At 52.3% G+C, this 14,756-nt stretch overlaps 1 protein-coding gene across 2 annotated transcripts in view; it reads left to right on the top strand.

Annotated features, from left to right (window-relative positions):
• The window catches only part of MGAT5 (alpha-1,6-mannosylglycoprotein 6-beta-N-acetylglucosaminyltransferase), a 398,458-nt gene extending 383,752 nt beyond the window's left edge, over positions 1-14,706 (top strand). For both annotated transcript variants that reach the window (XM_027562025.1, XM_027562023.1), the window contains exons 17-18: positions 1,218-1,375; positions 8,795-14,706. In XM_027562025.1, coding sequence (XP_027417826.1) covers positions 1,218-1,375; positions 8,795-8,993 — 357 coding nt within the window. In that variant the 3' untranslated portion in view covers positions 8,994-14,706. The remainder of the gene's footprint in view (positions 1-1,217; positions 1,376-8,794) is intronic.
• The last annotated feature ends 50 nt before the right edge of the window (positions 14,707-14,756 follow it).

The raw sequence follows: 14,756 nt of genomic DNA, 5'->3' as shown, positions 1-14,756 counted from the left end.
TTAAGCACAACCTTTTAATACAACCTGTTTCTATACAGCCTTCAGGTTGTTTCAAGTCTTCCACTTCTCCTCTCAACAACATTGCATAAGTTTCCCTGTGTCCTGAGTAGGTTTCTTTGCCCCATGTGTCCCATATGTCTGGGGTGAATTCCTCCAAGTCGAATTGAGAGCCCAGGATCCTAACCATCACTGGGTACCCCGAGGCCTAGCCCACCCCCAAAGAAGTTAAACACAGCTTTTCTTCTACAGGTTGGATGGCCCAGAGATTTGGAGGGCTTTGACTAGGGTTCCATCTGCAACATTTAAGCAGAGTGGGCTCTGGGTGCCAGTGGTACCTGAGTTCCCACCCCCGGTACCTGTTCAGACTTGCTCCTGGCATAGCTGAGATGAAAGCTGGGGTCCCAGGTTGGAGAGAGTTCCTGCTCCTCACCTGCCCTATCCCTGGTCCCACTTCACCTTTCGCTCAGCTTATCCATGCCGCACGCGTTTGCTCCTGGTCCTCCCCGCCCATGACTCCCTTGGACATGTGCGTTTCCTCCGCTCCCTGTAGATCCTGGAAGTGACTGAGCAGCCCCATCCTGAGCACACCCCCACCTCCCCTGCCTCCGGGTGCCTCTCCTCTTAAGGGGTACCAGGTGACTTCATCTCCTATCACACATCCTCAGACAGCTTCTCTAGCTATTGAATTTGTGTTACATTTGTTTCAACCAACTGAGCTTCTATCAAGACCATGTCCCCACAATAGGTTCTATTCCAGAGACCTACAGACCTCTTTTGCTTCCCTGAGTTGAAACTAGCACTCACAAAACAGTGTTATATTAGGTAACCGTTGTTAAATTCTGTGTCAAATTAGGTAGTCGCTGAAAATGTCTTAGGAATTAGGGCGGAGGGAACAGAACAGCTGGTGAACGTGGGCCTGGAGATGGGCCTTCAAGGGCGGAGACTTTAAATAGCTCGACTGTATTATGGACAGTGACATGAAGGGATAGCCCCTGTTACTGCAGGCACGGTGCTGGGCATAGGAAGCTGGTGAGTAGAGGTGTCAAGGCCAGGCCGAGTTCTAGCTGAGATCCCAAGCTGAGTCCGTGTGGCTCCCATCCGCTGCCCCTCTCTGCTCTTGCACAGCTGGGGCCCAGTTTGTTGGGACAGGTTGGGAGACTGGGGATCCTCCGCTTGCATCCCTGGTCCCTTGACTGACAGTTTCATTGTCATTCTAGGACTTCTGCCATGGGCAAGTGATGTGGCCGCCCCTGAGTGCCCTACAGGTAAAATTTGCTGAGCCCGGGCAGTCCTGCAAGCAGGTATGTCAGGAGAACCAGCTCATCTGTGAGCCGTCCTTCTTCCAGCATCTCAACAAGGACAAGGACCTGCTGAAGTAAGTGCCGGAGCGCGGGAGGGGCGGCTCCGCCTCCAGCTTGCCTCGGGCTTACAGTTGGGTTGACAGGGATGAAGTTTGCGTTTCTAGGCTCTAGGTTCAGGGGCTGTTGGAATAAATTGTGGAGAAGGAGCAGGTTACACCACGTCTCCCCAGACCCAGAGAAAGTTGGCCTAGCATTTTTACTGTTAGGTAGATGAGGTCACCTGGCCTGCTGATACATTTAGAATTCAAATGGGGGTGTTGTATGTGCATAAATAATGCCAAGTCTGGGCTTGGAGATTGTGGGAGGTGTCAGTTAGCTAATTCGTACCCAAGAAGCATAAGAGCCAAGATGGGCCCAGAACCGCAAGCATGGACGGACCTGCCCCTGAGGTCCTGGGCTGAAGCCAGGTCCCCAGATGGCATCCAGCAGAGTGACAGTCTTCAACCCTGGAGTCAGGGAGGAATGAAAAATATGGGTAAGGAGCTGGCACAGAACTGCCCACAGCAAATCCACTGCTGCCCTCCCCTCCTGCAGGCCCATCCCCTTTGCACTTTATTCCAGCCCTTTTGGAATGAGTGTATCACAACGGCTGTGAGCCTGGCACTGCCAGGTCCCTGAGGGTCCCCGAGCAGGGTGGCGGGCACAGCACTGGGATCACAGCCCAGAGTCACCCAGTGGGGTCTTCTCTCTGGCTGGCATTGCTTCCCTTGTGCTGCTTCTGTCACTTAACAGTTGTTGTTTAGTCGATAAGTCATGTTCAACTCTGCCACCCCGTGGTCTCTAGTCTGCCAGGCTCCTCTGTCCATAGGATTCTCCACGCAAGAATACTAGATTGGGTTGCCATTTCCTTCTCCAGGGCATCTTCCAGACCCAGGGAATGAGCCCACGCCTCCTACATTGGCAGGCGGGTTCTTTACCACTGAGCTACCAGAGAAGCAGTTACTTTCAGTAACACCATTAATTTCCTTTTGTGGTGGCATTTTGAGTTTGATGTTTACATTTTCCAGATTTTCATCTGAGGTTTCTTCTGGCCTCTGACTCATGACCTCAGTCAGGGCTAAATCTGTGCCTTGATATTTATCGCACCCACCCTGGGCTTGTGATTCAGCTGGTAAAGATTCCACCTGCAATGAGGGAGATGTGGGTTCGATCCCGGGTTGGGAAGATCCCCTGGAGAGGGGAAAGGCTACCTACTCTAGTATTCTGGCCCGGAGAATTCCATGGACTGTATGGTCCATGGGGTCAAAAAGAGTTGGACACGACTGAGCGACTTTCACTCACTGGGCCACAACCTAGTTAATTACCTGTCACCTCCCTCCCAACCTTAATAGCTCTAATGTGGTGTTTTCCCCTAGGGGATTTGTTCTCCCAACCCCAGATATTCTGCAGAGCAGTCGTTTGGTCCCAGTCTTTTTTTTTTTTTTAACTTATTTATTAGCTGCTTGGGTCTTTGTTGCTGCACAGGATTTTCTCTAGTTGCAGCGAGCGAGGGCTACTCTGGTTGTGGTGCACGGGACTCTCATCGCAGTGACTTCTCCTGCTGTGGAGCATGGGCTCCAGGCACTCAGGCTTCAGTAGTTGTAGAGCCTGGCTTAGTTGCTCTGTGGCACGTGGGCTCAGTACTTCGTTGCTTCCAGGCTCTGGAGCACAGACTCAGTAGTTGTGGTACAAGGGTTTGCATGTAGGTTCCTCCCCACCCAGGGATCGAACCTGCGTCTTCTGCAATGGCATGTAGATTCTTTACGACCTGAGCCACCAGGGAAGCCCCTGCCCCAGTCTTAAGGAACAGAGTGGACTCAGGGCTCCAGGCTTACGGGTCTCCATTCTGGCTTCACGCCCTGTTAGAGCACAGTTGGCCACTGCATTTATCTGGGCACAGTGGTCTGAGCTGGCCTGGCCCTGCCTGTAAGCCTTATTATGCTCACCTCAAGTAATGAGGTGTAAAACCCTTTTCAGAGAGGAAACGTGATCTCTAGCACCTTGCCTGCAGGGCTCCTTTCCTGAGTAGGGACTCGGGGGATTCTATTTTTTCTCATTTTTTTACATGAAGACCAGGATCAGAGGTGCCCTCAATTCCACCAGCAGAATAGAGGCCAGACCAGCAGAGTTGGTCAGCATCCTGCTCTGCATCCAGTGACACTGTGTGAGAGGCAGCGCTGGTCTGATGTCTGTGGTGCTAGAAGCTTCTACCTCCAGAGCACGTGTCCCCAATTCTAAGTGCAGGAGGAGCTTCCCACTCACCCCTGTTGCAAACCACTCCTGTACCAAGGTGGCTTCCTGAGAACCCTGAGTGTCTCCCTCTGTTTGACAGGAAGTCTGGCGTCACTAGGGACAGACTGCTAGCTGTCCACACCCAACTGTCCATGTGCAGCCCCGCCTACCTGTGGAGGAGGCAACCTTGATGGGACTGCTCAGAGGCGTGGGCCTTCCTGGCCAGGCCGGGGGCTCAGAGAGCCCAGAGCCCCACCGAGCCTGCAGGGGAACAGGAATGAGCCAATGGACCCATTTCCTCTGTTCTATCAATCTGCCCACCTGTGAAATAGGGACGTCCCCAGTGATGGTGAGCCTGTGTACAGCAAAGTCCTTTCCTGCAGGAGTGTGGGCCGCGGAGCAGGCCTGAAGTCGCCAGGCTGCGACCAGAAAAGCCAGTCCCCCACCCCCACCTCAAACCCCACCCCACCCCCCACTGGTAATCCCGTACACCAGGCCGAGCCCAGGGGAGCAGAAGGCCTGAGTGAGGGGCTACCCTGGGCCAGGCCCTTTGCCAAGGCATTACTCAGCAGCCCCCTCCCTCCTATCCCCTTGTAGATATGTGGGTTTTCTCCCTAGGAGGCTGCTGCGAATGCTAATTTTGCAATAGAGCCGCCTGAAATTAATTTTCTGAATGTAAGAGCCCTACTGAATACCTTTGTTTCTGCATTTGTAAATACTGATAATGTCATAGCTCTCTGGCAAGTCTGCTGAGTGCCTCCTCAGCGCAGCAATCCTGGCTGATCCATATTCATGGCCACTTAGCAGTGAGCGGCTCCTCCGAGCCCATGCTGCTGTTCCTCCTCCAGCTTGGGGCCTGACTCTGAATTTAAGCTCCTTTCCATCTCCGGGTGTCCCCGGCCTGTCCTCGGCATGCAGTATGACTTGATGTAACAGATGTCAAGTGTCCCGTGCTGTCATCTTGACTTGGGGAGTCAGGCAGCTGGTCTTGGAGCTCCTGCTCAGGTGGGGCTATGGGAGTGACAGAGGCGACCACAAACCCCTTGCACAGAGCATGCGTGCTTCAGGTGCAACCTGACTTGACCCAAACCAGGCCCTGAGAGGTCAGAGGACAGAAGTCCTAGAAAGAGCCAGAGTCCATGCTGATGGGGTCCGGGGGGAGCACCTCACCCCCGGAAATAGAAACACATGTTAGTGGAAGACCTCCTTTGTAATGTTGCTACCTTTACAAGTTGTATCCTCTAAAAGATTAATTTATTGAGTTTGGGGTGTTTTTTTTTTTTTGAAGAGGAATTCTAAGCCATGAAGCCTGGACTGTGAGCACTGTGGTGCCTCAGTGCCTCAGAGTGGTGACAAGGGAGCTTGGGGAGACTTGGTGGATACGGGGTTGGGATTAGCAAGGAGGAGTGCAGGGAATAGGGAGAGGAGGAGGGAGACCAGCAGGTGGGGCCCGGCTTCCTTCCTTTCATCCTGCATGGGTCTGTGTGTGGAGAGGGCTGCGGGGCTTCTGTCCTCTTGGGAAATAGGCAGCCCCATGGGAAGGGGGAGGCTTGGCCTTTTTCTTCTGTTTGAAGAGCTCTAAGCTCTCCGGCGAGGGCTGAAGGGCCTCAGAAGCCCCAGTTCCCATCCTGTGAGAGAAACCGTTCTAGGGCAGTTAGAGAGAGGCGAGCACCCCAGGGGCTGCAGAATGGAAACAGCACAACAGGTATGTGTTTGGTGTGTGTGTGTGTGTGTAAGATGGAAACAGCACAAGGTGTGTGTGTGTGTATGTAAGATGGAAACAGCACAAGGTGTGTGTGTAAGATGGAAACAGTACAAGGTGTGTGTGTGTGTATAAGATGGAAACAGTACAAGATGTGTGTGTGGTGTGTGTGTGTATAAGATGGAAACAGCACAAGGTGTGTGTGTGTGTGTAAGATGGAAACAGCACAAGGTGTGTGTGTGTGTGTAAGATGGAAACAGTACAAGGTGTGTGTGTGTGTATAAGATGGAAACAGTACAAGGTGTGTGTGTGTGTGTGTAAGATGGAAACAGTACAAGGTGTGTGTGTGTGTGTGTGTGTGTAAGATGGAAACAGCACAAGTTGTGTGTGTGTGTGTAAGATGGAAACAGCACAAGGGGTGTGTGTGTGTGTAAGATGGAAACAGCACAAGGGGTGTGTGTGTGTGTGTGTGTGTGTAAGAAGAATGGAAACAGCACAAGGGGTGTGTGTGTGTGTGTGTGTGTGTGAGAAGAATGGAAACAGCACAAGGGGTGTGTGTGTGTGTGTAAGATGGAAACAGTACAAGGTGTGTGTGTGTGTGTGTGTAAGATGGAAACAGTACAAGGTGTGTGTGTGTGTGTGTGTGTAAGATGGAAACAGCACAAGGGGTGTGTGTGTGTGTGTAAGAAGAATGGAAACAGCACAAGGGGTGTGTGTGTGTGTGTGTGTGTGTAAGAAGAATGGAAACAGCACAAGGGGTGTGTGTGTGTGTGTGTGTGTGTGTCTGTGTGTGTGTAAGAAGAATGGAAACAGCACAAGGTGTGTGTGTGTGTGTGTGTGTGTGTGTGTGTGTGTGTGTACGCCTGTGCAGGCAAGACAGACATGTTAGGAACAGAGGCAGGACAGCAACACACACGCCCTGAAGAGGCAAGGGACCTCGTGGGGGTGAGGATGTGCTCTAGCGATTGGGAAGGTCCCCTCCTCCTGCTGAGCTCAGCAAGGATGCTCGAGGGGCCTCTCTGCAGGCCTAGGGCTGTGGAACAGAGACCTCAGGCCAGGGATTGGGTCACATCCAAGGGTGGCCCCACCACCACTCTGCTGGGCCAGGTCACCCATGGCTCCGGGGAATACCCACTGCTCAAGTGCTTTGTGGTGGTCTTTGGACTTTGGCCTTGGACAGGCTGCTACTGCAGCCCCGTGGCCACGGGCGCGTGTGCTCACACCGTGGTACGCTGGGCCTGGAGTCCAAGTCCAGGAGGCCAGGAGCAGATGTGATTCTCCCTGGCTCTTGACAGTCCCTCCCACTCGCCACGGAGTCCGAGATGAGTTCTGGAGACTTCGTGCCCCTGATGAGCCGTGTGCCAGGCAGATGGCTTGAGTTAAGACACAGTAGCTGCCGTGATTCACCTAAATACATAAATAGCATCAGCACAAATCTGGATCCCAAGGCCACATTCCATGTGGAAACTTCATGCCCAGCTGGGCTCTGGAGACCCCCTTTCAGTGTTGGCCAGGAAGTAGGCAGGACCAGGTGGGCCCTGACTCTGACTTGTGTTTCCTTTAGGAAATCCATGGAGCCCCCAACTCGCTGCCCTCGCCATGACCCTAACCCTCTGGTTGCTTCCGTCTCCCAGCTGGCACATCTAACATGAGGTGTTAGGCCACTGAGAGAAGTCACAGAGCTCCCTGGTGACTGCAAGAGCAGGACAGGAGTGGGTGCTGCCCTCCTAAGAGCCAGGAGCTGGGCTGGCAGCCTCGGAGAACTCACCGGAAGCCCAGGAGATGCGCTGGAAATCACAGATTAATGCTGGCAAAGGAGCAAGTGGGCCCAGGCAGTTAGTTGGCTCGAGGAAGACGAGCGGGCAGGAGTAACACTGGGTGGGGGGTCAGATCCTTTTCTCAAAACATTTGGAAGCTTTCCAGAAGTGGCAGGAAACCTCAGGTTCCCCGCCCAAATCCCCTCCCTGTCAGCAAGAATCAGGACTTCTGTGAACAAAGCAAAATGGAGATACTTGGCATGTGTGTAAACTCACAGTGTGGGGTGAGGGCAGAAGGTGGCAGTCCACCCAGCATCTACCAGCGGGAGCAATCATGCTAGTTCTCATGTGCTGAATGCTTACTCAGAGCTGGACTCTGCCAGCTGCTCTGTAAACATTTATTTAATCCCTGTACTTCCCCCCTGTGAGTGGTTAAAGAATCTGCCTGCAGTTCAGGAAACACAGGAGATGCAGGTTTGATTCCTGGGTCAGGAAGATGATCTGGAGAAGGGAATGACAACCCACTCCAGTATTCTTGCCTGAAAAATCCCATAGCACTAAGCCCATGGTGGGCTCCAGTCCAAAGGACTGCAAAAAGTCAGACATGACTACGCGACTAAGCGCATGACCTTCCCTGAGAGTCAAGGGTTATTCGTCCCCATTTCACAGAAAAGGAAACTGAGCCACAGGGAGGCTCAGGCATTGGTCCAAGGCCACACAGCTCATATAAAGCCGGGATGCAAACCCAGATCTGCCTGGACCTCCTACACCACCTTCTCTGAGCTGGTCCCCACCAGGCATGTGGGACAACGGGGCACAAGGTGGTGGGACCCGAACACCCCATCTAGGACGAGAACTTCCGTGGCTCCTCTTTGAGATGAGAGGCCAACACTGTTCTCCTGAGCCCCCCAGGTGGGGGTTTCAGCCTGAGGAAGCAAAACCCCAGGGGTCTGCAGCCCACAGCCAGAGGGGTGGAAGAAGATGGGGGAGGAGCAAGAACCTGGGCTTGGGATCAGGGCCTGGACTCAGTCCCTGCTCTGCACATCCACAGCCCTCAAGGGCTGGGGACCAGGGTGGGTAGTAGGACGATCTATTGCCGCAGTCGTGGAAGGCGGCTGCAAAGGTCCCATGAATTGAGGCCCCAGGACACACCATGCCCAGGAAACCATCTGATTGCTCTCCAGCGGGAAACTAAGGTCATATAACAGAGATCCCTCTAAGCATTAGTTTTAAAGATAGACATAGTTTTAAAATGTTCTAAAAAGCATTTAAATAATGCATATCATTGTCCCAGTCTCACTTCTCAGAAGTAACCATTGTTAAGTCTTTAGTGTACCTGCTCTACTTTCTTTCCCTCTTCTTGTCCCCCTCTCTTTTTCTCTCTTCTCCGCCCCCCGCTCCCCCTCGCTCTCCCTCCCACACTCACACACACACACGTGGATACACTGCACCCCCTGTTATTACTTGCTCTCATGCTGGTGCTCACATTCCTACCTCCTTGTCAAGTGCTGCGTGTGCTGATAACACAGCTGAGCCACAGGGGATCCAGCCATTCCCCACGTGCTGAGTCTTCAGGTTATTTCTGGTTCTTCTCCAGCCTTGAACACATACCGCACCCACATGCGCATTCCCAGAAGTGAGGTTGGCTGGGTCAGAGGGTGGCCAACAGGAGCCCCAAACAGCCTTCCCCACTGGAGGGCAGCAGAAGGGGCCAGGGCTGAGGACAGTCCCTGCCTCTCCAACCCCTTCCTCTTTCTCTTCAGGTACGATGTGAACTGCCAAAGCTCAGAGCTGGCCAAGGACATCGTGGCGCCCTCCTTCGACCCCAAGAACAAGCACTGTGTGTTTCAAGGCGACCTCCTGCTGTTCAGCTGTGCTGGTGCCCACGCCCGCCACCGGAGGATCTGCCCCTGCCGGGACTTCATCAAGGGCCAGGTGGCTCTCTGTAAAGACTGTCTATAGCGGCCACCACTCCACCCGCGCCTATGCTCTGCAGGGGGGAGACAGTGGCTCCCGCCCCATCAGGGTGGGGCAGGGACACAGACACAATTCAGGGACTCTCCCCAGAGCCTGAACGTTTTGGTGAAAGGTCTTGATTTGGTACTGGTCCCGCTGCAGTCAGAGCATCACAGTGGAGCCAACCTCAGGCCAGGAACCTGGCTTCTCCCTGGCACAACTTCGTCTTTAATTTTGGAGGAGCTACTGTAGGGAGACTGTGCAGCTGCTCCAGGATAAAAAAAGAGAATCTCAATATTCGTTTAAACAAAACAAAACCAGAGGAGGAGTTGAGCTAGTCGGAAAGAACTTCCTACGGGAACATTCCTAAACCCATTAATTTATTTATTTGGGAGGGAGGGAGGGGGAGCTGGGGAGGGCAAAGAGGGATTGATTGCGCGTCTTGCTACTTCTCTGATTTTCCTCTGTTGGCCATCCCTCTTCACTATAACATGACTGTTGTCTGCTTTGGGCAGGGTGCACCATGGGGCTAGTGGCATGATTAAGGGCAGCTGTGGGTACCTAGCTCCTCAAAGTGGATGGTGGCAGAAGAAAATAAATTCCTTGTGCTTAGCAGGTGGCAGAGGCTAGGGGATAGGCACCCCTTGGTTGTCCGGGGAAATGCCTGTGTGGTCCAGAGAACCCAGCAGGGACCAGAGATGGGCTGCTTTGCAGTGACAGGCTCCTTTCCTCTGTTCCATCACACCCCCCAAGGTGGAACACACCCCCACACAGCTGGGCTGTCATTTCCGGTTAGGATTAAAAGCTACCCTTGCACGTGGAGGGGTGCTCTTTACCCCCTTGAGAAGGGGTGTCTTTGAACTGCGATTTGGACAGGGATGAAGCTGGTCCCTAAGAACTAGTGGCACCACCTGAGCTGGGCTTGTGTTATATTCACTCCGTCCGATGTCACCGAAGTCCAGGGGATGGGGCTCTCAGTGAACTTTTGATGTTGGCTGGGGGAGCAAGGGCAGGCCAGGATGAATGTGCACTGTCTTGGCTGCTGACTATGAGTGTGGGTGTGGTTTGCAAGGGGTAGGAATCTGATACTGGTTTTTACTCCAGGCAGAAATACTGGGGAGGAGGGTGTTGAACTGGTCAGCAGGTTGGACCAAACCCTGGAGTCCCTGTGCTGTGCTCTTGGGCAAGTTCCCCCAGCCCCTTCCACTCCCCTCCCCCCACGCCGTGCTTCAGTGCTTTGCGTGTGTGTGTGTGTGTGTGTGTGTGTGTGTGTGTGTTTCCTGTGATGCCCCTGGCATCTCCGTGCTGGTAAGAGTGAGCTCCCTTCTCCCTGGCAGAATGTCCCCCTTGAAAGCTGTCCCATGAGCCACCCAGCCCTCACTAAAGATTCTGAGTGGCTTGGTTGCTGAACAGAAAAGCTGGACACAGCTAATGGCTGGGTGAGCCTCCGGGACGCAAGGTTCAGGTTAGAATTCTCAAGTCTGAGGCCCACCCAGGAGGAGTGTGGGGCTGTGAGGGATGGGAGGTCAGATTCCACCCACTCCTCGATTCTTCTTCTTGGGTATAAAATTAATATCAAATGCACAGCCGGCCTTCTTTCCTTAGACTAACCTCAGTGGATCTTAGAGAATGGAGTGGGGGAGTTAGGGCAGCCAGGATCTCCCCCACCCCATAGGTGGCCCCCGAGTACCCGTGCCAGGGAGAATTCTGATGGGGAAGCCTCCGCGCTGAGCATGGATGCCAGGGCCCACTCCTCACAAACTGGCTGAGAATAGAAACAAGGGCAGAAGTTAAAAGGAAATTGGGCAAGACGGTGTGAGTGCCCGTGTGCTTTTGAGTGCTTCGCGAGGACAGTTTCCTGCAGGGGGAGGAAACAGCTGCCATCCCTGCTGTCGGGAACCACTATTTCCTACGAATGGGCCTCCTGGCTGCAGCCTTCCTAGAAGGAATTCGCTTTAGCGCCCAGACCAGCAGTTCCTGGGCCAGTGCTGCCCTCTCCTGGGCCCTTCTGGCCGTTTCTGGTGCTGAGGATGTGCGTTCCCGTGTTTGACCAGCAGGGGGAGCCTGCGGGCCGAGACCAGTTTCCCACGCTTTGCCAGACTAACCCATCTGTCAGAGATCCGTTAGAACAAGCACAGGAACTCCGAAAGCAAGGAGGTTGGAAAGCCCGGTTCTCAGAAACACGCTGTGCCGGGCTTGTGTTCCAAAAGCTGCAGGGATTGTTTGCCGGCTGCCCCTGAGCTCAGGGACTCTCTGCCTTCTCAAGAATTCCTCTTCTCTACGCCAGGACCCTCAGTCAGGCAGCCCAGGGAGCACTTCCCTACCTTAAGATCCTTCTTGCTCCCCCCATCCCAGTACTGACCGGAAGTAAGCCAGAGTTCTGCCCCGGGGTGGGGTGACGTGGCTGCTGCTCCTGGTGCAAAGAAACCCACACTCCAGTTGTTGAGGGCAGAGGGGGTGACACCAAATGTATACTGGTTCCCAGGCCTCCACAGACTTGGCCCCAGTCTGGTCAGTGACCCCAGAGGACATTAGGGTGGGGCCTCCATCTGCCCTGTGCAGGAAGGGCTGCAATTGCTGCCTGCTATGCGAGAGGAAGGTGCCTTTCAGGGTGTGGGCTAGAAGCCTTGGGTGGTTTTGCCAGTGCCAATCTTGATAGACTCCTGAACCACCTTGTAATTGATGACAGTTCCACAGGAAGAGATATCCCCAGTCAGGACTAGCGTCTTCCTGTGCTCTGAGCATCTCTCACCTCTTGCCTGGTTTTTTAGTTTTTTGTACATTTTTTCCTAAAAGTTTGGATTTATTTTTCCTCCACTGTGATCCTAAGTTCTTAAAAAACTTGAGGGAAAAGGTTTAATTTATTAAAGGAGAGAAAGCTTTCCTTTGAAATGTAAACACTTTCAGGAGTAAAAATTCCTGAAAGGGAAAACACACTTCTCATGCCAGTAAACACCTCATTTATTTCTGGTATGCAGTTTGATTTGCACATGCACAATTGGAGAAGCTTTTCACATTTTTGCTTAGATTGGGTTTTTTACTTTGTGTTTGCTGTATGTTTGTAAGTATTAAGCGATCTTTTCTTTGGTGATATTTATTGTTTCTCTGAGGTGCCTTTTCACTTTTCTTTTGGGTTGGTTTTTGGAATCTGGTGTCAGTGTTTGGAATCGGGTTTTGTTGAAGGAAGCTAGCAGACTCCTCCAGCTTGGAGATAGATAGGACCTGTCCTTGTGAGACAGGTCCTAGGGCAGAGGGCAACCCAGGCTGGACGCCAGACATGCCCTCCAAGCTCCCCAGGTCGCAGCATATGTGCACAGATACCCCCATGCAGCCACGAGGGCCCCAAGAAGAGGGTTGACTTCCTCCAGACCAAGCTTCACCCTCCCAGGCTGCTCGGCTAGGTCTCTGGGTTTGTCTGGAGACGGATGGTTGACAGGTGCCACCCTGGGTGCTTGGTGGAGGGTGGCAAGGGCAGAGAACCAACCCTGTGTGAGGGGTTGCAGTGAAGGGAAGCAGGCCCCGCTGGGCTCGTTGGAAGCACTGGCCCCAAATCATTCTATCTCCCTATCAGGATGAAGGGGAAATAATATGCACCCCCTGTTTTTATTTCCTTGGCAAACATCAGCCTCCCAGCAAGCTCCCTTGGCGTCCCAGTGCAGCTCACTGGTAGTAAAACTGTGATTGTGAGCAGTTAGGCAGAGACTGTGCTGTTATGGGCAGGTTTGTGCTTTTTAGACCAGCCCAATCAGGCCACCCCCTCTCTGGGGTGGATTCCCTACTAGATATGTATATAATTGGGACATTGCCACCCTCGCCCACCCCCCCCACACACACCAATTCTTGATTTTAAAAAAGTTCTATTAACGACAGGCTGTGGTTGTGTTACTCTCCCAAGCCTGGAATATTTTATTTATTGAAGAATATTTTCATTTCCACAGTGGTTTTATTCTAATCCCGCCCATCCCCTAGGCTGCAGAGCATCTTCATGTGAAGAGACGGACAGATGTCAAGAGATTCAGGCTGCTCTAAGAAGGTGGGAGTTGTCTAAAGCAGAGGGTGGGTTCTTTTCCTTCTTGTTGGCTTCAACAACAAAAAAAAATGGAAACCCAAGTTTATATGGCAAAAGGCCAAATTAGCTGTCTAGTGTCAGATGCAGAAAAAAAAAAATTTTACCCTAGCTTTCTTAGCACTTAGGGGTTTTGTGAGGATTCAGTGTTTAGCAATGTCTGGCAAATAGTTAAGTCCTAGTAAATGTTAAATATTGTTGTTTTTCACATTTCATACAAGTTGAGGAAAAGAGCTGAGCTCACTTCCTATCATTGATTCCTGTAGGTACGGGAAGATACTCCAAGTTGATAGAATGTTGTAGGAATTACAGGTTTAAGATGCCCAGGTCCTGTGTCCACCCTGCTGGCTAAAATGGTACTGTGTCCCTGAATGCACTGACTGATTTGAAAATATGCCCGACTTCAGCCTCAAGTGGAACTGGGCTGCAAAATTAGTCAGCTTGACATAGAGTGGCCATATGCCAGATCCTACCCCACTGACATCTTCTGGACCCTTCCAGGGTGTGTGCAGAACTTTTTGAGCTGGAAATTAAAATAAATCCTCTGACAGACTGTTCCCTTAAAGTTACCCATCTTCCTCTGAAATGCAATAATAGAGGTGTGTTTTTTTTTTTATTTAAGAGAAAAGGAATGACCTCTTGAACGTACTCATTCCCCCAGGAAGTCCCTTTGCTGCCCCCTGCTGGCCAGGGTGGCTTCTCCAGTGTCCAGTCCAAGAGGATCAGATTCCCAGGCTGGTTAGTTGTTATGTTTCTATCAAATTAAAGGTTAGTTCCATGGAGAGACTGAGGGGTCTTCAGAACTCCAAGAGGCTGCTCCTAGCTTAGTGATGTTTTTCCAAATCACCCGAATGTCAGTTGGCTTTTTTTTTGGGGGGGGGGGGTGGCGTGGTTGGTGTCAGCCTCTTACTTCCCTAAATAGGCTCAGTTTTTATCTCCTATTTTGGCGCTATTCTGGAAAGACTGCATTTGTGGAAAATGGAGGAATTTGTTGGTGTCTTTTTAAGATCCTTTGCATTCTCTTCAGCTGCATCAGCAGTCTTACATGTCTGTGGATGTAAGATTGGAGTGCACCTTCTTCCAAGCATTTCCTCGATTCTCCCCAGATCTTGTGGAGCCCTAGCCCCCTGCAGCTGGTGAGACAGGGCAGAGGGATGGAGGGCATCTGTGTGCTAATGCGGGGACCAGGGCCCTGTGTCTGGGGAGTCGGGGGGTGCAGCCCTAGGTGCTCAGACCACTTGCAGGAGGTCTCCCTGGGACAGCTGGACAGGAACCTAGCTTAGTCGGCCACCTCTGCCCACCTCTGAGATGGTGCAAACTTGGGAAGCATTTGTTCCCTGTCCTGCCCAGGTGTGAACAGGACAAATGGGAGTGGGACAACCGATGCCAAAGGAGATGGTGACATCTTTTCTGCCATAGTTGCTGTCGCGAGCTCGGTGTCTGTAAGCTAACGGCCATCCGCGTCTGTGTCTTCAGCCAGCTCCTGGTACGGCTGTTTTCTGCTGTTCCCCCGGGGTTAAGTCATGCAAGGTTCTGCCAGTGAGGTATTGCTGTCACATGTACTGTACCGGCGTAGAGAGCACTGCTTTGTTTTCCACTGTTGTAGAGAAAACTAGGGAGAACTTTATTTTTCAATAAACTTTTCTTGTGTGACAGGTGGACCTGATTTGTGGGGGGTGGGGGTGGGTGGGAGGTTCTGGGTG

This window comes from Bos indicus x Bos taurus, chromosome 2, assembly GCF_003369695.1.
Source record: "Bos indicus x Bos taurus breed Angus x Brahman F1 hybrid chromosome 2, Bos_hybrid_MaternalHap_v2.0, whole genome shotgun sequence".
In the NCBI taxonomy this organism is placed as follows: Eukaryota; Metazoa; Chordata; class Mammalia; order Artiodactyla; family Bovidae; genus Bos; species Bos indicus x Bos taurus.
This window is presented reverse-complemented; position numbering and strand designations above follow the sequence as displayed.